This window comes from Mauremys mutica, chromosome 2 (assembly GCF_020497125.1).
Source record: "Mauremys mutica isolate MM-2020 ecotype Southern chromosome 2, ASM2049712v1, whole genome shotgun sequence".
NCBI classification, from domain to species: domain Eukaryota; kingdom Metazoa; phylum Chordata; order Testudines; family Geoemydidae; genus Mauremys; species Mauremys mutica.
In genome coordinates this window covers 282,871,714-282,899,173 of record NC_059073.1, presented here as the reverse complement: position 1 = coordinate 282,899,173, position 27,460 = coordinate 282,871,714, and the positions used below count along the sequence as shown (strand labels likewise).

Sequence of the window (27,460 nt, the reverse complement as noted above, 5' to 3'; positions counted from 1 at the left end):
CCACGGAAGAGGCAGGGCTTCTGGCAGAAGGGGCGGGGCTGGTGGGTGAGCGTCTCCCAGCCAGCCCTTCAGCAGCGATTGAAATGGCAGCAGTGGCGGCTGGAGCCCCGGGCCCTTATAAATCACCAGTCCTGGGGCAGCAGCTCCCTTTGCCTCCCCCATGTTGGCAGCCGGGGGCAATGATGCTAAAGCCTTAAGGATGGTCCTTTGCTGCAACAACACTTTAATGTTACTGTCCCTTCCCCACCTCCCCATCGGCGGCCCTGCTGGTATGGACCATACTGGCAGGGCCACCGACAGGGGAAGCAAAAGGGGCAGTGCTTTAATGTTGGCTGCGTACAGGCTGGTACCGGCTTCGTACTGGTATACTGTACCAGCCCGTACCGGCTCACTTTCATCCCTGATTGTAACCCAAACCAGCCAAAACTGATCATTTTGGCAAAGCAGCTCCATTTGCTGCACACCTAGGTAGAGTAGTCATGTTTATGCAAATTCAGCCTGCACGTGAAGTCTTTTCTCCCAGCATATGTCTCACTAGATGTCAGGAGAGAACTCATTCACACCCTGCTTCCATCATTTGTTTTTAAAAAAGACTCTCACAAATAACAAGGGAAACTGACTAAGGGCTTGAGCTTGCAAACCCTTGCTTATGTAAGTAAGAGCAACTCAAATGAGTAAGAGTTTTAACATCAAGTCCTGGCTGACTATTCTGACAATAAACTGTCCAAAGCAAAATGTAACCAACTGAAAAAATAGGCAAGAAAAACATATTTTTCTCTAATTTCTCTTAGGTACTACTTATAACAATACTAGGTAAATATTTTCTTGCAAAAGTGCATTTTTCCCCCCAGTTAACTGTCTTCAGTTAAAATGAATAGCAGTATGATTTTCCTGCACTTAGGAGGAGATCATGTCTTTTTGACAAAGGAACAGAAAAAGTATTATAATGCCCTGAAGAAACTTGGATCCAAGAAACCCCAAAAACCCATCCCACGGCCATTGGTAAGTCCATCCTGAATCACTTTAAAACAAATATGCATAACCAGTGACTATTTTTAGACCAATATATCAGCTGGAAACACACATTCAAATTGAGATCTGATGAAATTATGCATTGGGATTAATATTCTTCACTAATTCAGACCTATTTCTATTTGTGACTCAGTTGCAAACTGATCCTAATTTCGTCTAACATTTTTATTTCTAAGTTCACCAAATACATAGGGAAAATATTGGCATCATATCAGGTGTTTGTGAACTGTTTGTGTTGACTATTTACTGTGCTCACAGTATGATGATGGTCACCTAAAGGTATGTCTACACTAGAGCTGGAGATGTAATTTCCAGCTTGGGTAGACACACCTGCACTAACTCTGACTGAGCTAGTGTGCTAAAAATAGCAGTGTAGCCACCCCAAGTGCAATCCTGTTTTGAACCCTAGCTACAAACTCGTGGGAGTTAGCCCATTCTGCCACCTGAACTGCTGCAGCAACCCTCTTATTATTAGCAGGATATATCTGCCCGAGCTAGAAATTCTAGCTCCAGCTAAGACATACCCTAAATCAGTTGTTCTCAAACTTTTTTTCCATGGACCACTTGAAAATTGCTGAGGGTCTCGGCAGACCACTTAATGATTTTTCCAAATGTTGTTTTTACCGTTAGCTATTATAAAGTGCTTTGGATAAAAGCACTATATAAAAAAACTTTATAATTAACTTTTTTTGTTCTACAAATAAAAGCACACAACTCATATTTTAATATCAGTAGTCTTACCTTTCTAATGCGATGGATGTGCCCTCTCTCCCCTGCCACGGCGGCCCCCAGGCTGGGGCTGGGAAGGAGGGGGTCTCTCCCACACCATAACAGCCACAGAGCTGAGGCTGGGAAAGAGGACCGTCTCTCCCCGGCAGCCCCAGCCCTGGAACTGGGGAAAGTCACATCTTTCTCTGGCCGCTGCAGCCCTGCACATCCCAAATTCCCCCCACGCTCTCTTCTCATCCCACTGTGCCCTCCCACCTACTCCCTATTTCCCCCAAGGACACCACCTCACCTTATGTGTGCATCTTCTCCAGGTCCAGGCACCTAATTAGTGGAGCCACGCCTGTGCAGCTCCACTAATTAGGTGGGTGGCCCTTTGTTTACTTGTGTGCGGCCGCCCAGGCGCGCACCTTAGAGGGAACTATCTGCAGGCCACCTGAATGGAGCTCGCGGACCACTGGTGGTCCACGGACCACAGTTTGAGAACCTCTGTCCTAAATCACAAATATGATTTGCGTTCCCTGATTAAGTTACTGCAACTTTTAAAACAGGTGAATAGTGATTAACAAATAACTCATGCCTAGTATTAAATTTCAAATGAATATTTATTCTCCCTTGACTGCTTGTCCATTTTTGGGGGATGCACATGTACTCGACACTGAGGTCTTTTGGCCAGCAGTGTCTGATAGGGCTTGCATACACCCTGTGCCCACTTGTGCTCAGGTACTGAGAGGCCATGAAGGACTAACCACTACTCTGTTCCTTCTCACCACCTATAGCTTTGAGACAGAATTCCAGTATCCATGTACCACACTGTTTCTTTTTGATAAAAATATAGTTAATATACTTAGTTGCCTGTTGATACCTCTTTTTTAATAGATTTCATTTTTTGGGTGGAAGATTTTAGTACTTGCACCTTCCCTTGTAGGGAAGATCTTGATCACGATCTTGCCAGCACCAGGGCATGAGGATGTCACATTCAAAGTCTCCTGGATTTAAATATTGCCCCTTTTGTGAGCTGTACTTTCTATTAATGATGAGCACAATAGGTCCCTTTTTGGTTTGGGGAAGACCCATATCCTGAGTAAATACACTGTGTACAAGCCCTTTTAAAAAAGAACTTTAAAAGCCAGAGAGGTGAAGCTTAAAATGTTTCTGCTTGACCACACTATGCAGCCTGTCTCAAACCCAGGTCATACTGACTGATTGACTGACACACACATGCCTGTTGTGTCCAGAGATGCCCCTGTGAGCTCAGCTTCAATTAGCTCCAGGGTGCCACTGACGAAGCCACAGACTTGCAGGGATTCTGGTGGGACTGTCCTAAGAAGACTGTCACAGTTCTGGGGTAATTGCTCCTTTAATCTCCCTTCTGTGGTCTGCTCAAGGAATGCCATCTCAGGCCTCTAGCCGTCACCTCTCTCTAGGCAGGGACCCACGTTCCACTTCCTCTTAACCAGAGAGCTGCAGATCCCCTGCAATCCACTGTGATTATCCCAATAAGGTCTGACTAACACCCGGCCCCTCCTCTTTGCTTTCTCTCCGAAGGACAATGACAGTAATTTATCAGGAATCGAACAGCTCTTCCAAAGCCTAGTACATTTATTTAAAGACAAAAGCATACAGAGAAAACATATAAAATAATAAAAAGGTCTAAACACACACGAAATTTTCCAGAAGTCAGCCATCAGTTTGATGACAGGTTCAGGTCCTTCTAACCTGTCCCCTCTTTAAGCAATGGATCACACCCATTTGTTGAATTAAAAAGAAAGCTTCTCTGTCAGGATAAACTCAGCCTTTTATACCAAAACTCTTGCTTTGTCTCCTAGTCTCCTGAAAACAGGTTCAACCAATCTCTGCCCTTCTCCCTGGGAGGTCAAGCCTTAAAATTAATAGGCAGCCTGTTTAAGACTAACATAAGGAAGTACTACTTCACACAATGCACAGTCATATCAACATAACCAGCTTTGGGATTTGGCATTTATCACCTGCTAGTAAACCATAACACACACATACATATAACATATATTGATACAAAGGGCTATTTATATTCGGTGGTCTTATATCATCTGGCCCACCTCAATATAATGGTCTTTGAAGTTTTCATGCTTTCAAGGCTGACTCAAACATTCAGATAACATTCATAACGTTAAATACAATAGTCTCAAGATAGGCCTTTGTTGTTCATATTTGCTAAAAAGATTTTGAAGGGAAGGAGTTCTCTGAAAACACCAGCTCAGTGTGCAGCAGCAGCCAAAAAAGCCAACAGACCCATCAGGAATCATTTGGAAAGGGATAGATGATAAGCCAGAAAATATCATAATGCCACTATATAAACCCATGGTATGCAACACCTTGAATACTGCATGCAGTTCTGGTCACCCCATCTCAAAAAATATATTAGAATTTGAAAAAATACAGAGAAGGGCAGAAAAAATGAATACAGATATGGAACAACTTCCATATGGGGAGAGATTAAAAAGACTGGGCATGTTCAGCTTGCAAAAGAGACAAGTAAGAGGGGATATGATAGAGGTCTATAAAATCATGAATGATGTGGAGAAAGTGAATAAGGAAGTGTTATTTATAGGGCTGTTGATTAATCACAGTTAATTCACCTGATTAACTAAAAAATAATCGTGATTAAAAACAATCGCGATTAATCACAGTTTTAATGGCATTGTTAATAGAATGCCAATTGAAATTTATTAAATATTTTAGATGTTTTTCTACATTTTCATATATATTGTATTCTGTGTTGTAATTGAAATCAACGTGTATATTATTTTTTATTACAAATATTTGCGCTGTAAAAACGATAAACAAAAGAAATAGTATTTTTTAATTCTCTTCATACAAGTACTGTAATGTAATCTCTTTGTTGTGAAAGTGCAACTTACAAATGTAGATTTTTTTGTTACATAACTGCACTCAAAAACAAAACAATGTAAAACTTTAGAGCCTACAAGTCCACTCAGTCCTATTTCTTGTTCAGCCAATCGCTAAGACAAACAACTTTGTTTACATTTATAGGAGATAATGATGCCCTCTTCTTATTTACAATGTCACCAAAAAGTGAGAACAGACATTTGGATGGCACTTTTGTAGACAGCATTGCAAGGTATTTACATGCCAGATATGCTAAACATTCGTATGACCCTTCATGTTTCAGTCATCATTCCAGAGGACATGCTTCCATGCTGATGATGCTCGTTAAAAAAAGTGTTAATTTGTGACTGAACTCTTTGGGGGAGAATTGTATGTCCTCTGCTCCGTTTTACCTGCATTCTGCCGTATATTTCATGTTATAGCAGTCTCAGATGATGACCCAGCAGTACATGTTCATTTTAAGAATATTCTCACTGCAGATTTCAAAAAATGCAAAGAAGGTACCAATGTGAGATTTCTAAAGATAGCTACAGCACTCGACCCAAGGTTTAAGAATCTGAAGTGCCTTCCAAAATCTGAGAGGGACAAGGTGTGCACCATGCTTTCAGAAGTCTTAAAAGAGCAACACTCCAATGCAGAAACTACAGAACCCGAACCACTAAAAAAGAAAATCAACCTTGTGCTGGTGGCATCTGTCTCAGATAATGAAAATAAACATGCGTCGGTACACACTGCTTTGGTGGTTGAAGTATGAAGGGACATATTAATCTTTAGTGCATCTGGCACATAAATATCTTGTGATTCCAGCTACAACAGTGCCATTAGAACTCCTGTTCTCACTTTCAGGTGACATTGTAAACAAGAACTGGGCAGTATTATCTCCTGCAAATGTAAACAAACTTGTTTGTCTGAGCGATTGGCTTAACAAGAAGTAGGACTGAGTGGACTGGCAGGCTCTAAAATTTTACATTGTTTCATTTTTTAATGCATTTTTTGTACATAATTCTACATTTGTAAATTCAACTTTCATGATAAAGAGATTTCACTACAGTACTTGTATTAGGTGAATTGAAAAATACTATTTCTGTTTTTTTTACAGTGCAATTACTTGTAATCAAAAATAAAAATAAAATGAGCACTGTACACTTTGTATTCTGTGTTGTAACTGAAATAAATATATTTAAAATGTAGAAAAATCCAAAAATATTTAAATAAATGGTATTCTATTATTGTTTAACAGTGTGATTAATCACGATTAATTTTTTTAATTGCTTGACAGCCTTAGTTATTTATCCCTTTACATTACACAAGAACCAGGAGTCACTCAATGAAATTAATAGGCAGCAGGTTTAAAACTAGGAAGTATTTCTTCACACAACACACAGTCAACCTGTGGAACTTATTGCCAGAGGATGTTGTGAAGTATAACCAGAAGTATAACTGGGTTCAAAAAAAGGAATTAGATACGTTCATAGAGGAAAGGTCCATAAGTGATTACTAGCTAAGATAACATGCATCCGACGAAGTGGGTATTCACCCATGAAAGCTCATGCTCCAATACGTCTGTTAGTCTATAAGGTGCCACAGGACTCTTTGCTGCTTCTAGCTAAGATGGTTAGGGATGCAACGTCATGTTCCAGGTATCCTTAAACATCTGACTGCAGAAAGCTGGAACTAGATGATGGATGAATCATTCAATAATTTTCCTGTTCTGTTTACTCCCTCTGAAACATCTGACATTGACCACTGTCAGAAGACAGAATACTGGGCTAGATGGACCATTGGTGTGATACAGTATAGCCATTCTTATGTTTTGTATTCCTCTAAAATCAGAAGCAGACCTCTTCATACAGCTTCTGCAAAAAATTGGTCACAGTTGCCTCTTCTCTTCATTCCTCATTTAAATCCACTCCACAGCCTGATTCAGGTACCAGGTATACACACACACACACACAGAGGTACACACACATTACACAGTCATTCCCCACTATTACAGAATCCCATAGTAAATTGGATTTTGTTGTGGATCAGGAACTAAGTGGTGGTTGATCCCACACTGCCCTTTAGGCCCTCGGAACATGAGTACAAGGGCATCCAGGGTGCCTATGTGGACCAACAGGCACTGCTGAACAAAATCTCAAGGTCACGAAGTACATGCGCACTACCAAGAGTGGTATTTGTATATGGACAGCATATCTTAAAGAATTCCAGCTATTGTAAAGGCAAGTAATTGTTCTATGTTCAAAGTTTTGAAAATTTCAGGATTCACTAACATTTTCATGAATGGATGGTTGTCTGAATACTTATACATAACAAATAACACCCACAAGTAGTAGCAAAATTGAACTTGGAGTTTGGTTTCATAAATTAATTAGTGAATCAGGTTTTTGCTGTTTTACCATCTCTAATAAGAACTGGTTATACTAATAATGTTTGTTAAAACAGTGTTTATAAATATAAGTTATAATACACTCTGGAAATTCTCTGCTGTGTAATTTCCATTAAAGAACCAGGATTGTCTGATATGTGGAAATATTAGGTGCAGCTTTCAATCTTGGATGTCTATGGTGTCACCTAAAAATATGTTTCAGGAACATTATTGTGATATTTATTTTCCCTTGAGTTACTTTCCTGAAGGTAGAGATTTAATTATATTACCACTTTTGTGTTGCTTGATTCTTATAACTAGCACTAATGACTATTTTCTTGTTATCAGAACAAATACCAAGGATTTTTTTTTGACATTGTATCAAGCAAAGCTTTTGAGATTACCATTGTGACTCTCATCTGCCTTAACATGATCATTATGATGTTGACCAGTGAAGACCAAGATAAAAAAAGCAAGGATATTCTTGAGATAATCAACAAGGTCTTTGTTGCCATATTTACTGGAGAGTGCATCATGAAAATACTGGCTCTAAGACACTACTTCTTCACTGATGGCTGGAATATATTTGATTTACTTGTTGTGATCCTTTCATTAGTTAGTAAGTAAAATTTGCTGTTAGGTCAAGAATTTTGTTTTGCCAGCACCAAGCAAACAAAAGGTTAAAATGGAGATTTGTTTGACCAGTGGTAAATGTTCATGTAAATCACATAGACAAACTCTGGTTCCATTGGAGTTGTTCTATTCCAGGTGTAGGCGTTTGTTCCAAATGAACAAGGCATGCAAACAAAAAAGCAAATAATTCCCCCCTCATCTCCAGCCCAAGAAACAAACAAACAAACAAAAAAACCCCACCACATTGCTTTCACTAGTGTCCTTGGAAAAGAGCAGAGATATACTGACAGGTATAGTTTTCAATCTACCCATAAATGCTTTTTGGGAAAAGAACAAGTTTGGGTTTTATTGAGTAAATAATATAGTAAGCAGCAGTTCTATTACAGTAACACTTTCGTATAGTTATTTGTACTAAAACAGTGGCTGCCCTTAAAAATCTTTACTTTCTCAGCTAGCAAATAATTAATTTTACTGCATTTTTCCCAGTATGAAGTATAAGAAATATCACAGTAATACCAGTTAGGCAAAAAGATACATATGTGAAGATGTTAATGATGGCCACTGTGTGAATTTTATAAGAAAATTCAGATATTTATTTAATTTCTGTTTAAAAAATCAAGCTACATCCTGACAGGTACTGAACCATGAAGTTCACGAGAGTTGGAGTTGCTCAGCAGCTCTCTGGATTTGGCCTGTTATTTGTGAATGTTGAAAATATAATTGTACTTGGTCTTTTCAAATAAAACTGGGTGACAGTAAAATATACTATTAGTAGGTGAAGGTAGATAATTACTATTAGAGAACTGAAGGTGGATATACTTATTTTCAGTTCTTCCTTGCCTGTCCCGTCTAAAGAGAATTCCCGCCATGCTTCTAGTTGCTTAAACCATCCCTTTTTCTTTCCACAGCAGTGAACCACCCACCTCTTTAAATCTTCCACAACTTCTTGTGAAGCACTACAATCTTCCGCTTCTGCTAGGCCAATCCTTTCTGCTTTTATCTGTGTTGCTTCCACTTTCTCCCTGTCTCTGGTTTCCTCACCAGTCCTCTGGTTTGTGTATGCTTTCTACCCAGTCACAGATTGTATAATGGATCATTCACCAGAACTGACAGACAAAACACTTGCTCTCAACTTCCTCCTTTGTTTCTGCATAGCACACTAAGCTATCCCACAAACCTCAAAAAAATGTCTAGTTCTCTGATGGGTAGCTACATGACATCTGGCATTTATACCCCTGCTGTGTTGCTGAATGTACCAGTTACTCTAAATCCTAATATGCCATTAATTTCATTTTAAATTCAGTGAGTGATAGAAGCAGGGGCGGCTCTAGGAATCCTGCCACCCCAAGCAGGGTGGCGCGCCGCGGGGCGCGCTCTGGCGGTCGCCGGTCCCGCGGCTCCGGGGGACCTCTTGCAGACGTGCCTGCAGAGGTTCCGCTGGTCTCGCGGCTTCGGTGTAGCATCCGCTGACATGCCTGCAGGAGGTCCACCCGAGCCACGGGACCAGCGAACCCTCCGCAGTCATGCCTGTGGGAGGTCCACTGGTCCCGCGGCTCCGGTGGACCTCCCGCAGGCATGACTGCGGAATGTCCGCTGGAGCCACCTGCCGCCCTGCCGGCAAAATGCCGCCCCAAGCGTGCGCTTGGCGCGCTGGGGTCTGGAGCCGGCCCTGGATAGAAGCATAGTCATGTGTGGTGGGGGATTAGCAATGAAAGGGTTAATCTGCTGCTCTTTTTTATTTTTATATTTACTGCTTGCTAATTCCACCAGGAATTACCAGCTATACCAGGAATTAATGGATGTCCCTCAGTTAGCATCTACGTGGGCCTGGCGAAGGTGTCATGGGCCACAGTTTCAAATAAAATATTGAAAGTGAGGTGCAAGCCATATGGCCAGGCTTCCTGCACATGAGGCCTGAGGGGGCAGAAAGTGGGTGTTTTAAGTGGTTGAGTGCCAATTAATTTTATCTCCAAAATCATTAAAATATTGTAGTTTAAACAGAGAAACAAGAAATGGTAAGCCAAATCTTGATAATTGTCTCTCTCACAGTCAATTCAGGGACATGACTCCCAATATTTTAGTTACATGGGGTTCTTTCCATGGCTGAGAGTACATCACAATTAAAGACAAAGTAATCATAATTATTAACTATGACCATTTTATTATTAACGAAAGAAAAAACAAATAATAAACAAGCCTCAGATAATGGTTATTTCAGTTACAATCTCTTCTTAATGCCTGTCTGGGGAGAATTTACAACAGAGATTACACCTTTGAGAGTTGCGCTTTCCTGAGTGGAGATGTTCTTCTTTAGGTAAACATAAACCAAAGTATGTGGTCAGTATTGATTATTGACTCAATGTAGCATAGGTAACTAGCACAGTTTACAGAGGGTCAAAACAATTTCATTTAAAAGGTAGGTGAATCCTGTTTAGTTTATCACAGATAAAATTGAGTACTCTTAACTAAGGCTGGTCTACGGTACAACCCTAAGTGTTGTAGTTAAGTCAACCTAAGTCTAAGTGCTGTCAACTGGTGTAGACAGCCCTAGGTCGATGAAAGAATTCTTCCATGGACCTAGCTACCGCCTTTCGGGGAGATAGTGCAGCTGTGCCTCTGTAGCGTTTCAAGCATAGACAAGCCCTATGTCTCATGAAACCAATATTTAAAGTCAGTTACTTAAAAGAAGTTATTCAAAGAGCTATCTTGAGAAAGGAAAATTAATAAATATTAAGAATCTTAAACTTGAATAAAATCCCATTATTTCTCTCACTTTATCAAGGTTAGCTGATGTGTCCTTTCTAGGAATATATAGTCCAAATGACCTTGTGTACCAGGACATGTAGTTAATACCTTACATTGCAATAGCATTTCAATAGCCCATTAAAATAATTACAAGGAAAATTTAATCTAATCCCTTGGCAGTGCTTTTGCAAACTCTATCTCATCAGTATATGTTGCAAAATCAATGCTGGACTGGAAAGTTGCCTCTTTTTTATGCTGCATCTTGGTTTATTTAGTTCTCTGTTCTTCTTAGCTATCTGGTTACTATTGCAATTTTCTTAGAGAGCTGAGATGAGCTGCTGAGCTTAGATAAGGGTGCTGTGAAGTGTGTTGCTGTTGAAACTGAGAGATAGGACCAAGTGTTGCTACTTTCTTGCTCAATTCAGAGAGATTTATAACATTCTATTTATAATCTCATTGAAGGAGGAAAACACACCTCTTTTAGAAATGTGACTAGATTCAAATATCAGCCACTTTCACCCTCTCATTGGCTCAACACCCTCCTGGAGTTGTTCTGGTCATTGTCTTCAGCTCAGGAATTAATAGGATTTAAAATTCTGTTTCAAATTCATCTCAACACCACTATTCCCTATAGAAAGGGGTTTCAGCTCTTAAAATAATCTTTTAAAACATAATTTATGAAGTCTTTAAATTTGAATAGTCATCAAGTAAATTATTGTCATTTCTTCTTACCAGTCCTTATCATACCTAAGTGCGCTCTCTAAGCTTTGCCGTGTACTGGGGGAGCCTATGCTAAGGACACCTGGTTTCATTCCTTGCTCCAGGTTTCATAAGCCGATGCCCATAAATGATCATCACTCTTGCTCTTGAAGTGTTTGGGTGAGGTTTACATCAGAGACAGGTTTCCAGTTTTCTGAGGCTTCAAAACTAGAACAAAGCAGCAGAGAGAAGATTGACTTAGGGTACGTCTTCACTACCCGCTGGATCAGTGGGTAGCAATCGATTTCTCGGGGTTCGATATATCGCGTCTCATCTAGATGCGATATATCGATCCCCGAACGTGCTCCTGTCGACTCCGGAACTCCACCAACGCGAATGGAGGTAGCGGAGTCGACATGGGGAGCCGCGGACGTCGATCCCGCGCCATGAGGACGGTAAATAATTCGATCTAAGGTACTTCGATTTCAGCTATGCTATTCACGTAGCTGAAGTTGCGTATCTTAGATCGACCCCGCCCCCCAGTGTAGACCTGCCCTTATATACATCCACAGGGAAACCACTCTTCACCCAGCATTGAAGCCTGCTTGGTCAGAACGCGGGAGTTCCTTGATTATTCCTTGTAAAAGTGCTTCCCTGGTGTTGCCTGAGGACAGAGATCAAAGACAGTTTTGATTTTCTCAGAGTCCTTGATGTGGGACACCTCTGCAACAGATGTTAGCCGCTCCAGTACCAAAAGCAGAGCACACCTTTTGGCTCACTGCTCCCTAGAACCACCACATAGGGCCTCTCCTAGGACAGAACCATTGACTCTGGTATCCATCCTGGGCTTGCTGAGACTGGCTATTTCATCAGTGGCAACCGAGGATCCATCACCCTTGATTTCTGCAGGGCAAAGGATCTTATTGGTGCAGACAACACCAGAGGCCTACGCAGCTGTGAAGGATCTGTTGTGCTGCTTGGAACTGCCTTCACCACTCATTAAGGCTGACAATGCCCTACTGGGGCCATCACATGCAGTGCAGACTTTGACACCGATGTTAGGGTCTGTTACAGTACCCACAACTTAAGATCTAGTAGCATCTTCCTCAGCTTCCTCAATGCTGGCTCCTGGATTTCCAGTCCCTTGTTCCACCGCAGTTCACAGTACAAATAGATAGAAAGCTCTTGTTGCTACCACCAGTACTGCAGTCTCTATGTAAATCACAGGCTATGTCTACATTACTGCGGTAAGTCGACCTACGCTACGCAACTCCAGCTATGTGAGTAAAGTAGCTGGAGTTGACGTACCTTAGGTCGAATTACCACAGGGTCTACACCGCTGGGGGTCGATGGGAGAAAATCTCCCATTGACTTACCCTACTCTTCTCTTTGGGAGTAGAGTACAGGGGTCGATTGGAGAGTGATCTGCAGTCGATTTGGTGGGTCTTTACTAGGCCCGCTAAATTGACCGCCAGTGGATTGATTTCAATGTGTTGATCCCTGCTGTATTGTAGACCTGCCCTCAGTCCCGGTCTCTGATTGCTGAAGGGGTGTTCCAAAGAGGATGGAGTTAGGCTGTTCTCAGTGGTGGCACATGACAGAACAAGGAGCAGTGGTCTCAAGTTGCAGTGGGGGAAGTCTAGGTTGGATATTAGGAAACACTATTTCACTAGGAGGGTCGTGAAGCACTGGAATGGGTTACCTAGGGAGGTGGTGGAATTTCCATCCTTAGAGGTTTTTAAGGTCTGGCTTGACAAAGCCCTGGCTGGGATGATTTAGTTGGGGTTGGTCCTGCTTTGAGCAGGGGGTTGGGCTAGATGACCTCCTGAGGTCTCTTCCAACCCTATGCAATGCAGACTTTGGCACTGATGTTGGGGTCTGTTACAGTACCAACGTCTATGACTCTCTGATTCTGATGATGTGGCTCAGTACCACACCACCTGGGCCTTCAAAGGACTCTATTCCTCATCAGAGGGTGAAGTGGGTTGTTACGTCACCCAGTTCAGAATATCCAGGGTGTCCTCCAGGACTTATTCCTTCTCTCACAGATGACACTCTGACAAGAGCAGATCTACAGACTGGAGTGCCTGGTCTAGGCATAACTGGCCTTTAGTACCATACCAGCCCCACCACTGGCCACACTCGAGATCCACTTTGCTGCTAACCTACTGAAATAGATTGCTGAGAAGATAAGGTTTCCCACACAGTACAGAGAGGTTGCTCATGGTCAGTACTGAGCAGCTGCTGGAACCTTTCACAACCTGCCTCAGACCTACCATCTTCATCAGCAGAGCAAGATCAGCGTCTGGGGGGTGTCACATAAGTGAATATTGTCTTGGCTGAACCACCAAACCAGAGATGACAAGTCTTTGTCTGGGATAAACACTAGCTTGTCTACATGGTGTGCCTGAGGGCAGTACACTGACCTGAGCCCTGATTGGTTGGTGTGGGGTCATTCCTGTCAGTAGGTGGAGAGCAGAATTCATCGGATGCTCTGTTCCAATGCCTAGGCCTGGAAGTGAACACCTCCGCATCTACAGAGACTAGTTTATTGGGGTGGTCCTGGACTCAACCCTTGGGGCTTTTCTGCCCCAACCCAGGTTTCTAGCTATATGAGATCTCTGAGCACCATTCAAGGGCCAACCCTGAACCACAGTAAAGAACTGCCTCAGGCTCCTGGGAGATATGGCACCATTCACTTTTATATTAGGCTTGAGGACATCTCTGTAGTGTTTTTTCTACCCTTGTCTAGCATGTTTGCCTTGGCTGAGTTGAGAATAGAAAACTTGTTTTGGCAGCCTGGTATCAGGCATCTGAAGAAAATGACCTTCCCAGTGAAGTTGATGATAGATAATCATCACCTCAATGCTTGTGATATTGGCTTGTGAGAGAATACCAATGCTAATGTGTCTATCAGCCCATTTAATTAGAAGAATCTTATGCATATAGCATTGATGATACTTCTCCAGTGCCTTAAGATGTCCCCTATATGTTGTCCCAGTTTCAGCCCCTCACCATAGGGTGGGGATCACAACAGCTTTGTAAACCATAAGTTTGGGTTTAATTCTGATGTCACAATCTTCAAACACCCTTTAGCTCAGAGACCAAAATCTCGGCTAGCACATTTGAGCTGGTACTGGATTTCTTTGTCAATGTCAGCTGTCTGTGAGAGGTGGCTTCCAAGATACAGGAAATGCACAATATTCTCTAGAAGGCTATCATGGATCTGTGTTGCTGGTGCTGGGAGTTGTGCACCAGGAGCTTGCGGACAGAGGACCTTTGTCTTCTGGATGTTGAGTGTCATTCCCATTTTCTGGTATGCATCAGCAAAGATGATGGTCATCTGAAGATCTGTTTCTGAGTGAGTACACACTACAGTGTTATCAGCGTACTGATGCTCAATGACTAAGGTCAGTGACGTTTTGGTTCTGGATCAGAAGCAGCCCAGGTTGAACAGCGTACCAGCCATTCGATACATTAGCTGCACTGCTGCTGGGATCTTGTCAGTGACCAAATAGAGCAGGCATTCTCAAACTTCATTGCACCGCCACCCCTTTCTGACAACAAAAATTATTACACAACCCCCGGAGGGGGGTGGGGACTGAAGCCTGAGCCCAGCTGCCTCGGGTGGCAGGGCCAAAGCTCAAGCTGGGTGGGGGGCGGGGGAAGGAGGACAAAGCCAAGGGCCAAGCCCAAGGTTTTCAGCCCCAGGCAGGAGGCTTGTAACCTTGAGCTTTGGCTTCAGCCCTGGGTGGTGGGGCTCAGGCTTTCGCTTTGGTCCCAGGCCCCAGCATGTCTGAGCCAGCCCTGGTGACCCCATTAAAATGGGGTCATGACCCACAGTTTGAGAATTGCTGAAATAGAGCATCACAGCGAGGAAGATGGAGAAGAGTCTCAGGGCAGTGACACAGCCCTGCCTAATGCCTGTCTTCACCTTAAAAGGAGCTGTAGTAGATTCATTATAAAGGATCACTGCTTGCATGTCATCATGAAGGAGATGAAGAATACTGACAAATTTTGGTGGACATCCATACTTCAGAAGGATTTCCTGTTTATAGCATCAAAGGTATTTGTCAGGTCAATGAATGCCAAATACGTCTGTGTTGTCCTCTACATTTTTCCTGCAGCTGGCGAGCAGTAAAGATCATGTCAGTAGTGCCTCTAGATGGTCTAAATCCACACTGAGATTCAGGAAGAATGTCTTCGGCAAGAGGAAGAAGACAGTTCATGAAAAATCTAGCAAGGACTTTTGCTGAAATTGCCAGCAGAGAGATTCCGCTATAATCAGAAGGAGTTTGCCTGGGATCTGTCTGAGCAGAGGTACGCTAAGTGCTGCATTAGGGGGACTGCGCTGGTGAGTATCTGAGTGTCTGTTGAGGGGACAGTTTGGCAGTTTGACCGTGTGCTTGATTGTTTGATAGCTTGTTTGAACACTGTGAATTGGGAGTGCTTTGTTCCAGCTGGGCCTGACTGTTATGAAAAGGCAATCAGCTGCGAACCAGCTGAGCAGTGAACAGCAGAGTGGCAAACAGAAGGAGTTTGCCTGGAGAGAGCCTACAGAGGCTTCCCTCTCGCAGGTTTCTCTGAGTAGCTTCTGCCACAAGTAAGGAAGCTCTTAGAAGGAAGAGACTATGGATGCTGAGCGAGCCGCTGTTGTGACCTGCACAAGATGCGCCATGTTTGTCTTCCTTCCACAGGATAGAAGTGACTTTGTCTGTACAAAGTGCAAGCTGATCTCCATATTGGAAGAGAAGATTCAAGGTCTGGAGAAACAAATATAAACCCTGTGTTCCATAAAAGAAAATGAGGATTTCCTGGATAGATGTCAGGATCAGTTTCAGCGGGCACAATGTTCTGAAGATTCAGAGCAGGCTACGCAGCGGGGACAGAAGGCCAGCGAGGATAATTGGCGGCATGTGACTTCCAGAAGAGGAAAGAGTACCAGAAACATCCATGTACCAGTAACACAGATGCAGGTGAGCAACCGTTTTCATGTTCTCTCCACAGGTACTAGTGCAGAGAGTGGAGTGGATAATACATCTGAGGGAACAGAGCAGAAGGAGACTCCACTGATTGGAAGGCATGAGATGCACCGTCCTAGAGATGGGGGTTCCACAACCACCACTCCCAAGAGGAGGAGGAGGAGGGTGGTGGTGGTCGGGGACTCTCTCCTCAGGGAGACTGAGTCATCTTCTATCTGCCGCCCTGACTGGGAAAACCGAGAGGTGTGCTGCTTGCCAGGGGCTAGGATTCATGATGTGACAGAGAGACTGCCGAGACTCATCAAGCCCTCAGATCGCTACCCCTTCCTGCTTCTCCACATGGGCACCAATGATACTGCCAAGAATGACCTTGAGCGGATCACTGCAGACTACGTGGCTCTGGGAAGAAGGATAAAGGAGTTTGAGGCACAAGTGGTGTTCTCGTCTATCCTCCCTGTGTCAGGAAAAGGCCAGGGTAGAGATCGTCGAATCGTGGAAGTCAATGAATGGCTACGCAGATGGTGTCGGAGAAAAGGGTTTGGATTCTTTGACCATGGGATGGTCTTCCAAGAAGGAGTGCTAGGCAGAGACGGGCTCCACCTCACGAAGAGAGGGAAGAGCATCTTTGCAAGCAGGCTGGCTAACCTAGTGAGGAGGGCTTTAAACTAGGTTCACCAGGGGAAGGAGACCAAAGCCCCGAGGGAAGTGGGATATCGGGAGAAAGCACAAGTAGGTGAGTGTAAGAGGGGAGGGCTCCTGCCCCATACTGGGACAGCAGGACGATCAGTGAGTTATCTTAAATGCCTATACACAAATGCAAGAAGCCTGGGGAACAAGCAGGGAGAACTAGAAGTCCTGGCACAGTCAAGGAATTATGATGTAATTGGAATAACAGAGACTTGGTAGGATAACTCACATGATTGGAGTACTGTCATGGATGGATATAAACTGTTCAGGAAGGATAGGCAGGGCAGAAAAGGTGGGGTAGTTGCGTTGTATGTAAGAGAGCAGTATGACTGCTCAGAGCTCCAGTATGAAACTGCAGAAAAACCTGAGAGTCTCTGGATTAAATTTAGAAGTATGAACAACAAGGGTAATGTCGTGGTGGGAGTCTGCTACAGACCACCAGACCAGGGAGATGAGGTGGACGAGGCTTTCTTCCAGCAACTAAGAGAAGTTGCTAGATCACTGGCCCTGGTTCTCATGGGTGACGTTAATGACCCTGATATCTGCTGGGAGAGCAATACAGCAGTGCACAGACAATCCAGGAAGTTTCTGGAAAGTGTAGGGGACAATTTCCTGGTGCAAGTGCTGGAGGAACCAACTAGGGGAAAAGCTCTTCTTGACCTGCTGCTCACAAACAGGGAAGAAATAGTAGAGGAAGCAATAGTGGATGGGAACCTGGGAGGCAGTGACCATGAGATGGTCGAGTTCAGGATCCTGACACAAGGAAGAAAGGAGAGCAGTAGAACAGAGACCCTGGACTTCAGAAAAGCAGACTTCGACTCCCTCAGGGAACTGATGGGCAAGGTCCCCTGGGAGAATAACATGACGGGGAAAGGAGTCGAGGAAAGCTGGCTGTATTTTAAAGAATCCTTATTGAGGTTGCAGGAACCAACCGTCCCGATGTGTAGGAAGAAAAGTAAATATGGCAGGCGACCAGCTTGGCTTAACAGTGAAATCCTAACTTCTGTTAGTTGCTGGAAGAAAGTCAAGGAAAGTGTGGGCCCCTCGCTGAATGAGGGAGGGAACCTAGTGACAGAGGATGTGGAGAAAGCTAGTGTACTCAATGCTTTTTTTGCCTCTGTCTTCACAGACAAGGTCAGCTCCCAGACAGCTGCACTCTGCAGCACGGTATGGGGAGGAGGTGACCAGCTCTCTGTGGAGAAAGAAGTAGTTCGGGACTATTTAGAAAAGCTGGACGAGCACAAGTCCATGGGGCCGGATGCACTGCATCCGAGGGTGCTAAAGGAGTTGGCCGATGAGATTGCAGAGCCAGTGGCCATTATCTTTGAAAAATCATGGCGATCGGGGGAGGTCCCGGATGACTGGAAAAAAGCTAATGTAGTGCCCATCTTTAAAAAAGGGAAGAAGGAAGATCCAGGGAACTACAGGCCAGTCAGTCTCACCTCAGTCCCTGGAAAAATCATGGAACAGGTCCTCATGGAATCAATTCTGAACCACTTAAAGGAGAGGAAAGTGATCAGGAACAGTCAGCATGGATTCACCAAGGGCAAGTCATGCCTGACTAACCTAATTGCCTTCTATGATGAGATAACCGGCTCATTGGATGAGGGGAAAGCAGTGGATGTGCTATTTCTTGACTTTAGCAAAGCTTTTGATACAGTCTCCCACAGTATTCTTGCCAGCAAGTTAAAGAAGTATGGGCTGGATGAATGGACGGTAAGGTGGATAGAAAACTGGCTAGATGGTCGGGCTCAACGGGTAGTAATAAATGGTTCCATGTCCAGTTGGCAGCCGGTATCAAGTGAAGTGCCCCAAGGGTCAGTGCTGGGGCCGGTTTTGTTCAATATCTTCATTAACGATCTGGAGGATGGTGTGGACTGCACCCTTAGCAAGTTTGCAGATGACACTAAACTGGGAGGAGTGGTTAATACGCTGGAGGGTAGGGATAGGATACAGAGGGACCTAGACAAATTAGAGGATTGGGCCAAAAGAAATCTGATGAGGTTCAACAAGGACAAGTGCAGAGTCCTGCACTTAGGACGGAAGAATCCCATGCACTGCTACAGACTAGGGACCGAATGGCTGGGCAGCAGTTCTGCAGAAAAGGGCCTAGGGGTTACGGTGGACAAAAAGCTGAATATGAGTCAACAGTGTGCCCTTGTTGCCAAGAAGGCTAATGGCATTTTGGGTTGTATAAGTAGGGGCATTTCCAGTAGATCGAGGGACGTGATCATTCCCCTCTATTCAGCACTGGTGAGGCCTCATTTGGAGTACTGTGTCAGTTTTGGGCCCCACACTACAAGAAGGATGTGGATAAATTGGAGAGAGTCCAGCGGAGGGCAACAAAAATGATTAGGGGGCTGGAGCACATGACTTATGAGGAGAGGCTGAGGGAACTGAGATTGTTTAGTCTGCAGAAGAGAAGAATGAGGGGGGATTTGATAGCTGCTTTCAACTACCTGAAAGGGGGTTCCAAAGAGGATGGATCTAGACTGTTCTCAGTGGTAGAAGATGACAGAACAAGGAGTAATGGTCTCAAGTTGCAGAGGGGGAGGTTTAGGTTGGACATTAGGAAAAACTTTTTCACTAGTAGGGTGGTGAAGCACTGGAATGGGTTACCTAGGGAGGTGGTGGAATCTCCTTCCTTAGAGGTTTTTAAGGTCAGGCTTGACAAAGCCCTTGCTGGGATGATTTAGTTGGGTTTGGTCCTGCTTTGAGCAGGGGGTTGGACTAGATGACCTCCTGAGGTCCCTTCCAACCCTGAGATTCTATGATAATTTCCACAGTCAGATTTATCTCCTTTCTTAAAGATCATCGCAATCATAGCATCTCTAAGTTCATCTGGAATTTTATCATGGTTCCAGATTTTCAAAATAAGAGTGTATAGCTGTAAGTGAGATCCTCTCCCCACTGCTTATAGATTTGTGCAGTAATTCCATCGACTCCAGATGCCTTGTTGTTCTTCATCTGTTTAACGGCTCTACATGCTTCTTCCATGGTTGGAGGTATTCTGAGTTTATCTCTGATCGAGTGTTGTGTGATGAGGGTGAAGACACTGTCATCAACAGCAGAGTCCCAGTTGAGGAGATCTTTGAAATGTTCCTTCCTGTGTGCATTGACAGCTTCCATTTCTTTGATCAACTCCTCTAAGGGGAGGTTGACCTCCAGATGCACAGGACATAAATGGTTTTAACTGCATTAAAAAAGCCATGTATATCATGGATTTTGGCAAGGAGTTGAATAAATTGTATAATACTTTAATCAATCACTATTTTTGACTCAGTGTTGAAGTTTACTCCTACAGTTGCTTCTTGAAAAAAAGAAATTCTGTTCTGTTCTGTTCTACTTAGCTAGGGTGACCAGATCACCCAGGTCAAATATTGGGACGCGGGGGGGCGGAGCGGGGGCAGAGGGGGAAAAAATGGCAGCAGAGCAAAAAAAAAAAAAAAATCCCCCACCCCCGATTCCTCCTCCCTCCGCAAGTGCTGGAGGGAGGCCCGGGAGACTCAGGGGAGCACGGGGCCGGGGTGAGTGTGAGTCCAGCCTGGCCCCGAGCAGGCAGGACTCAGGCGCGGTATCTGGAGGGAGAGTACGGGGTGGCCTGCGGGGCCAGGCAGCGGCTGTTCTCCCCACCTGGGCAGCAGGACTCGGGAGCAGCCGCTGCTGCAGCTCCCACTGCCGCGGGGGGAGGAAGCGGCCGCTGGCCAAGCTTGGCAGCTGCGGCTCTGGCGCCCACGAACCCCCCGAGCCCGGGCCTGCTGCGGGGACCCAGCGCGCACGCTGCGCATACCCAGCCCCTGGCCACTCGCGTCTGGGCTGGCTGCCCAGCTGGTGCAATCCTGCGGGCGGCCTCGGAGTGGGGGCAGCAGGCCCCAGCCCCCCGCATCCTGCTCGGGTCCTGCAGGGGAACGAACGGGACTGGACTGCCGATGCCTCCGCCACGGGATTGCACCAGCTGGGCAGCCAGCCCAGACGCGACTGGCCAGGGGCTGAGCGCAGTGTGCGCGCTGCCCCGCAGCAGGCCCGGGCTCGGGGGGTTCGGGCCCGGGCACCAAAGCCGCAGCCGCCGAGCGCCACGTGCTTGGCCACTTCCTCCCCCCGCAGCAGTGGGAGCTGCAGCAGCGGCTGCTCCCGAGTCCCCTGCCCAGGTGGGGAGAACAGCCGCCACCTAGCCCCACGGGCCGCCCCCCTACTCTCCCTCCAGGTACCGCGCCCGAGTCCTGCCTGCTCGGGGCCAGGCCAGACTCACACTCACCCCGGCCCCGCACTCCCCTGAGTCTCCTGGGCTTGGCATGCTTGGAAAGAGGCGGGGATTTGGGGAGGGAGACAATAGGGCAGTGAGGGGGCGGGGATGGGGGCGAGGATTTGGGGAAGGATCCAATGGGGGAAGGAGGGGGCGGGGATGGGGGCGAGGATTTGGGGACGGATCCAATGGGGGAAGGAGGGGGCGGAGTCGGGGCAGGGGAGGGCACGAGCCCTTCGGGCTCCGGAGCCTTTGCTTGTTTGTCCAGTGTCCCGACCTAACATTGGTCGGGACGCGGGACAAACAAGCAAATATCGGGACAGTCCCAATAAAATCGGGACGTCTGGTCACCCTATACTTAGCGCCTTTGACAGTGCCCACCTTTGTGACATCTGTGCACTTTCCAGAGTAAGGAGATTAAATAAAAGACCATCAAATGTGGTTCCTTTCCATTCCACTCTCACTGGAGGGAAATGAAATGAGAGAATGTGACAATCTGTACCCTTATGTTCACCCTTATGGCCCTGCCATACTCCGCCCCAGAAAAGGGCAATTGAGAGGTCCTCCACGCTGCCTAGAGTGGCTGTGTGGGAAGCAGCCAATCAGTACCCAGCAGGCTAGTATAAGAGCTGCAGGGCCAGAGTGAGTTCAGCTCTGGCCAAAGCTAGATGAGAATGGATGGTGCTATGGGCTGGCTGCTGGAATGCCACCAGGGCAAGGCACTGAAGTAAGGGTGAAAAATGTTCTGGAGCCATGGGGGAGTGTCCCAGGGAATTGTAGCAGCAATGCAGTTTATTTAAAGGATCATGGTAGATGGCTGCTATCTTATAGGGTCCCTGGGCTGGGACCCAGAGTAGAGGGTGGGCCTGGGTTCCCACCACCAGCCACTGGGAAAGTGGCCTGGACTTTGAGACACCCCAGAAGGGGGGCTGAACTGTAGTAGCCCAGCTGGAGAGCTGCAGCCTGAGAGGGTGAAAACATTGCCTTCTGGGAGGGAGCCCTGGGACACTGCTCTATATTGGAGCAGGGACAGCTTGACAGAAACATTACAGAGGGCGCTGAGAGAGGCACCTATTGTATCCCAGAAGGGGTCTGCTTTTTTTTTATTTCACATACAGACTGTGTCTGACTCAGCCAGAGTCAGCCTGAATGGAACACAGACAGTAAGACTGCTGAAGCATGTGGCGAGAAAGGCCTTTGCTTTGACAGCATTTAGCTTGCTAAATTAGATATTGTGTGTTACCTTTTATTTTGTTGTAACCAGTTCTGACTTTAATCACTTAAAATCTATCTTTCTGTAGTTAATAAACTTGTTTTATCTGATTGATGTGTTTGGGAAACTCCATTTGAGATAACAATTTTTGAGCATGTCATTTTCTATTAATAAAATGACAGACTTTATATGAGCTTATATTGTCCAGGAGAAGACTGGACAATATAAGACATACATTTCTGGAGGAAAGTCTAGGACTGGAAGTTTGCTGGTGTTGCTCTGCAGTGTAATTCAAGAGTGGCTGGTTATAGCACTCATACAGCATAGCTGGGAGTAACTTACATTCTGGAGGTGGTGTGTGAGCAGCACAGGAATGGTGCTCCCACAGTGAAGCAGTGTAAAAGGCACCCCAGGCTGAAGACTTGAGAGGATACAGCTGTTCAGCAGTCCACACTGTATCCTGGGTAATGTCACAGAGGAATTTTTTTTTATTTGAGTGGGTTAGAAGTGGTAAATTAATATGCAGTGTACTGCTCTTAGGGAAGACAATATTGAAGCATGTTTTGCATTTGCATTGAAACATAGGGGGACTTGTGGTAGCAAGGCAATCTTTTAGGTATCCATCTATCTTGAGTACTTACATGTTGCTCATTACTGTAGCATCTGAGCATCTTGCAACTGTTAATGTATTTATTGTCACAACATCTCTGAGAGATAGGAAAGTGCTATTATCCCCATTTTAAAGATAGGCACAAAGATACCAAGTTACTTTCCCCTGGTCACACAGGAAGCCTGTGTCAGAGCAGGGAATTGAACTCAGATCTCCCAAGTTTCAGACTAGCACTCATTACACCCATACATCCTCTCATATTATCCTGGGATCAGGTCACATAGTACTGTGAAATAAGGACCAAGTCCGTAAACTTAATGTGATACTCTATGGGAAGCCAGTGAAGAGAGCGAAGCACCAGGATATTGTATTGGTGGTAATCTGTGCCCTCAATGAGGCATGCTGTTGCATTCTGCATCCAGTGCAGTTTTTTCAAGGCTTATGTTTTTGAGCTCAAGTAAATTGCATTACTATAATTCAGTTGGGAAGGTATTCTTATGACCAAGTCAGTGGTAGCAAGAATGAGACAAAATCTTCCTAATTGTTTTGTGGTGATAGAAAAAGTGCCATACATCCTTTTTGTGTGTGTGTGCAAGAACTTTGTGTCAGGGAGGAGGCTTGAAAGACTGCCAAGATGTGGACTGTCTTGATGTTCTGTGGATATGCATTGTTGACTGGAGAGAGCTGCAACTTGATGGCTAGCTGTTTGAAGTGTTAACTTCTGTCTTCTTGGGATTAAATTGTAGTAAGCTCTTCCTGAGCCATGTGCTGATGTTGGCCAGTCACTGGGAAAACAGGGTGACCATTTTGTTATCCTAGGTTGAAAATGACAAATTTGGGCCATTTTCATATTGTTAACATTAGAGCCCATGAAGTCTCCCCATTTCTCCCATTGGCTAAATGTAAATACTGATTGAAGTTGGGGAGAGAATTAATCCATGTGGGTCTCCACAAATGAGAAATCTGGTAGCAAAGGTAGCTTCTTTGAGTGACTCTGAAGAAAGGATTCATATAATTAGAGAGCCTTTCTTTGGACCACTGTCATTTCCCTCAATGGGATAATAATATCTTGCAACAGCCATAATGAATATTGTGGAGAGGTCCAGGAGTGAGACAATTGACATTTGTTCTTTATGTATAGTAAGAGATTTTCCATTAGCAATAACTGTACTGTTTCTGTTCTGTATCCCGGCCAAAACCAGACTATGTTAGAGCCTTTCCTTATTCCCGAAACAGAAAAGGAAGGACAAGGCTTAGCATTTTTGATAAACTTTTTTCTCTGCAAGGAAAAGGCAAAGCCTTTTAAGCCTCCTTTTAAAAAAAAATCATAGTGATGCAAAAAAGGGCACTTGGTAGGCACGCAGATTTAAAACTGTTGTCCAGAGATTTTTTCAAACTGCAAATATTTACATCGACAATTGCTGTAGTACTACATCCAGTGAGGTATCCTGCATTCAACACAGAAGTATATTTCAACAAGCCATGTGAGTCTTAGGCACAATGACATGAGTCTTAGGCACAACCTTTATCAGCACAATGAAACAGATGCATGTTACTTATCTAGGAACTTTAATTTTGTAACATTTAAAGGGTCTTTTGTCTGTTTGCTTGTTTCTAAACTTTTGCAGGTGTATATAACCTTTTTAACAGTGTAACTTTCCCTTTAAGTGCCAAGGACATTAGCAGTTTTGCTGGCATTGACAGAACATTATCATTCTCCCTTGTAACACAGAAATAAGCCTTAAACATTTTCTGACCTCATCTGGCTATTTCATAAAAGATAATCAAACGTACATATGTATAGCTAGTTTTCTTGATTTGATAATTTAACACTGAACATTTAACAATAAAACATTTCTTTTTCTTTCATTTTAAAGGTGTTGGAGTTGCTGTTGTTTTAAAGTCTCCGTCATTGTTGAGAATCATTCGTTTGGTGCGGATTAGCCGAATCCTCAGACTAATACGGCAAGCCCAAGGAATTAGAACTCTCCTTTTTACATTATTGATGTCCCTTCCTGCTCTGTTCAATATTGGTCTCCTGCTTTTTCTGATCATGTATATTTATGCTATTTTGGGCATGTCTTTCTTTGCCTGCGCTCATTGGGATGGTGGGATTGATAACATTTTCAACTTCCAAACCTTCGGTGGCAGCATGCTCTGTCTCTTCCAGATCACAACATCAGCCGGCTGGGATGGCTTTCTTAACCCTTTCTTAAGGCCAAGATCTGATTCTTGCGCTCCAAATTTAAATATACAACATATAGACAATACTTCTTGTGTAAATAGCTCTGTAGCAATTATATATTTTGTAAGTTATGTCATTATATCATTTCTTATTGTTATAAACATGTATATAGCTGTTATTTTAGAGAACTTGAATGTTGCTACTGAGGAAAGTACAGAGCCTTTATGTGAAGATGACTTTGATATGTTTTATGAAATATGGGGGAAGTTTGATTCTGAGGCGACTCAGTTTATTGAGTATTCTGCACTTTCAGACTTTGCAGATGCTTTGGAAAAACCCTTACGTGTATCAAAACCCAACAAAATTCAGCTTATAGTAATGGATCTTCCTTTATTTAGTGGCGATAGGATCTACTACTGGGATATTTTGCTTGCTTTTATCAAAAGAGTGTTAGGAGAATCTGGGGAGATGGACAAACTAATGATGGAGAATAAGCTTAAGATTGCCATTCCATCCAAGCTTGCTTATAAACCAATCACAACTACCCTTAGAAGAAGACAAGAGGAGCTTTCTGCCATTATTATCCAAAGGGCCTTCCGGTCCTATTTGATTCAGTGTTCTATGAAACAGGGCTCTTTTTCATACCAACACAGAACATGTGAGGGTAGCATCTTTGAAGAAGATGTATCTGAGAAGGAAGGTAGCCAGTTAGATAAATCACAAATTGCATCTTCCATTTCTTTCCCTCCATCTTATGATAGTGTCACTGGGGACACTAATGATAACTTGCAGGTGACAATTACAGAGTCAAGCAAAGCCAATTAACTTAAATGGAAATAACCTTTTGATTTCAGAATATAATACTGTAACTTAACAATAATTATAGTAGTCTTTATTAAGAGTTGATGATTGCATAATCCTTACAATGATGAATTTTTAGCTTTGCGAGTTCTCCCCAACATGAGTAGGAGTTACGCAACTGAGTTCTAAATATTAGTTGCAAATCAAACAATGGCAATTTTATCTTTAGCTACTGAAGTAAAGTTTTCAACTTACTATTATACAAGATCATACCAGTTATATCAGTGGTTGCATATAAACATATTAGACTGTAAAACAATAAAAAGCCTTGCTGTATACATTTATTTTGAGTAATACAAGTATGTTTGTTAATAGCATTAGATGACCTTGTGTTTGTTTAAAAAACATGGTTTATTGCAGTAAAAGGCAAAATTTACTGTATATGTTGAATGGTATTGCCTAATTTTTATATTTAGGCACCTAAGTAAAAGTGGCCTGGTTTTCAGATTGCAGAGCACATGCATCTTCCACTCACTTCAGAGAAAGTTATTGGTGCTCAGAACATTTTGAAGATCAAACTGTATTTATTTAGGTGCCTCACTTTAGGCATCTAGATTTGAAAATTTGCCCTTAACCCATCTGTATCCCAATTTGTTAGAAAAGGTGTGTGTGTGTGGGGGGGGGGGACATGGGGGCAGGGGAGAAGGCTATAGGATGTTGTGTGGATTCATTAAAGTTTTTGAAGTGCTTTGGAAATAAAAAGTGATGTATATGATTTTTCATCATCATACTGCAACCAACCTGTCACAGAAAATATTACCTGGTAATCTGATGCAAATTCAAGGCATGTGTATCTAGACAGAAGATTTTGGGAGTAGCTGTTTTTCCCTACTGGCTGTGAGATAAGTGTGATGGGTTGGATCACAGAAACCCGTTTGGGAGCTGCCACCTGATGTGCCAAGACTACTTCTACCCCTGCTTTCCCTGCCAGGTCAGGACTCCAGCACCCTGTCTTGCTGAGCCAGACACTCCCATCTGCTCCAACACAGACCCAGCTTTATACAGGGTAAACAAATTGTTCACCCTCTATAACACTGATAGAGAGATATGCACAGGTGTTTTCTCCTCCAGATATTAATACACAATCTGGGTCAATTAATAAGTAAAAAGTGATTTTATTAAATACAGAAAGTAGGATTTAAGTGGTTCCAAGTAGTAACAGACAGAACAAAGTAAGTCACCAAGCAAAATAAAATAAAATGTGCAAATCTGTGTCTAATCAAACTGAATACAGATAATCTCACCCTCAGGAATGCTTCAGTAAGTGTTTTCCTCAGACTGTAGAAGCAGCAAAGAATCCTGTGGCACCTTATAGACTAACAGACGTTTTGCAGCATGAGCTTTCATGGGTGAATACCCACTTCTTCGGCTTGCATCCGAAGAAGTGGGTATTCACCCACGAAAGCTCGTGCTGCAAAACGTCTGTTAGTCTATAAGGTGCCACAGGATTTTTTGCTGCTTCTACAGAACCAGACTAACACGGCTACCCCTCTGATACTTCCTCAGACTGGACACCTTCCAGGCCTGGGCACAATTTTTTTCCCTGGTATAGCTCTTGTTCCAGCTCAGGTGGTAGCTAGGGGATTC

At 44.0% G+C, this 27,460-nt stretch overlaps 1 protein-coding gene across 8 annotated transcripts in view; it reads left to right on the top strand.

Moving 5' to 3' along the window:
- The window catches only part of LOC123362874 (sodium channel protein type 5 subunit alpha-like), a 138,628-nt gene extending 111,772 nt beyond the window's left edge, over positions 1-26,856 (top strand). For 4 of the 8 annotated variants that reach the window (XM_045003414.1, XM_045003413.1, XM_045003417.1 and 1 more), the window contains 3 exons: positions 898-1,002; positions 7,364-7,634; positions 24,705-26,856. In XM_045003414.1, the coding sequence (XP_044859349.1) occupies positions 898-1,002; positions 7,364-7,634; positions 24,705-25,837 (1,509 nt within the window). In that variant the 3' untranslated portion in view covers positions 25,838-26,856. The remainder of the gene's footprint in view (positions 1-897; positions 1,003-7,363; positions 7,635-24,704) is intronic. The other 4 variants (XM_045003416.1, XM_045003415.1, XM_045003418.1 and 1 more) reach the window with 3 other exon arrangements.
- Positions 26,857-27,460: the final 604 nt, after the last annotated feature.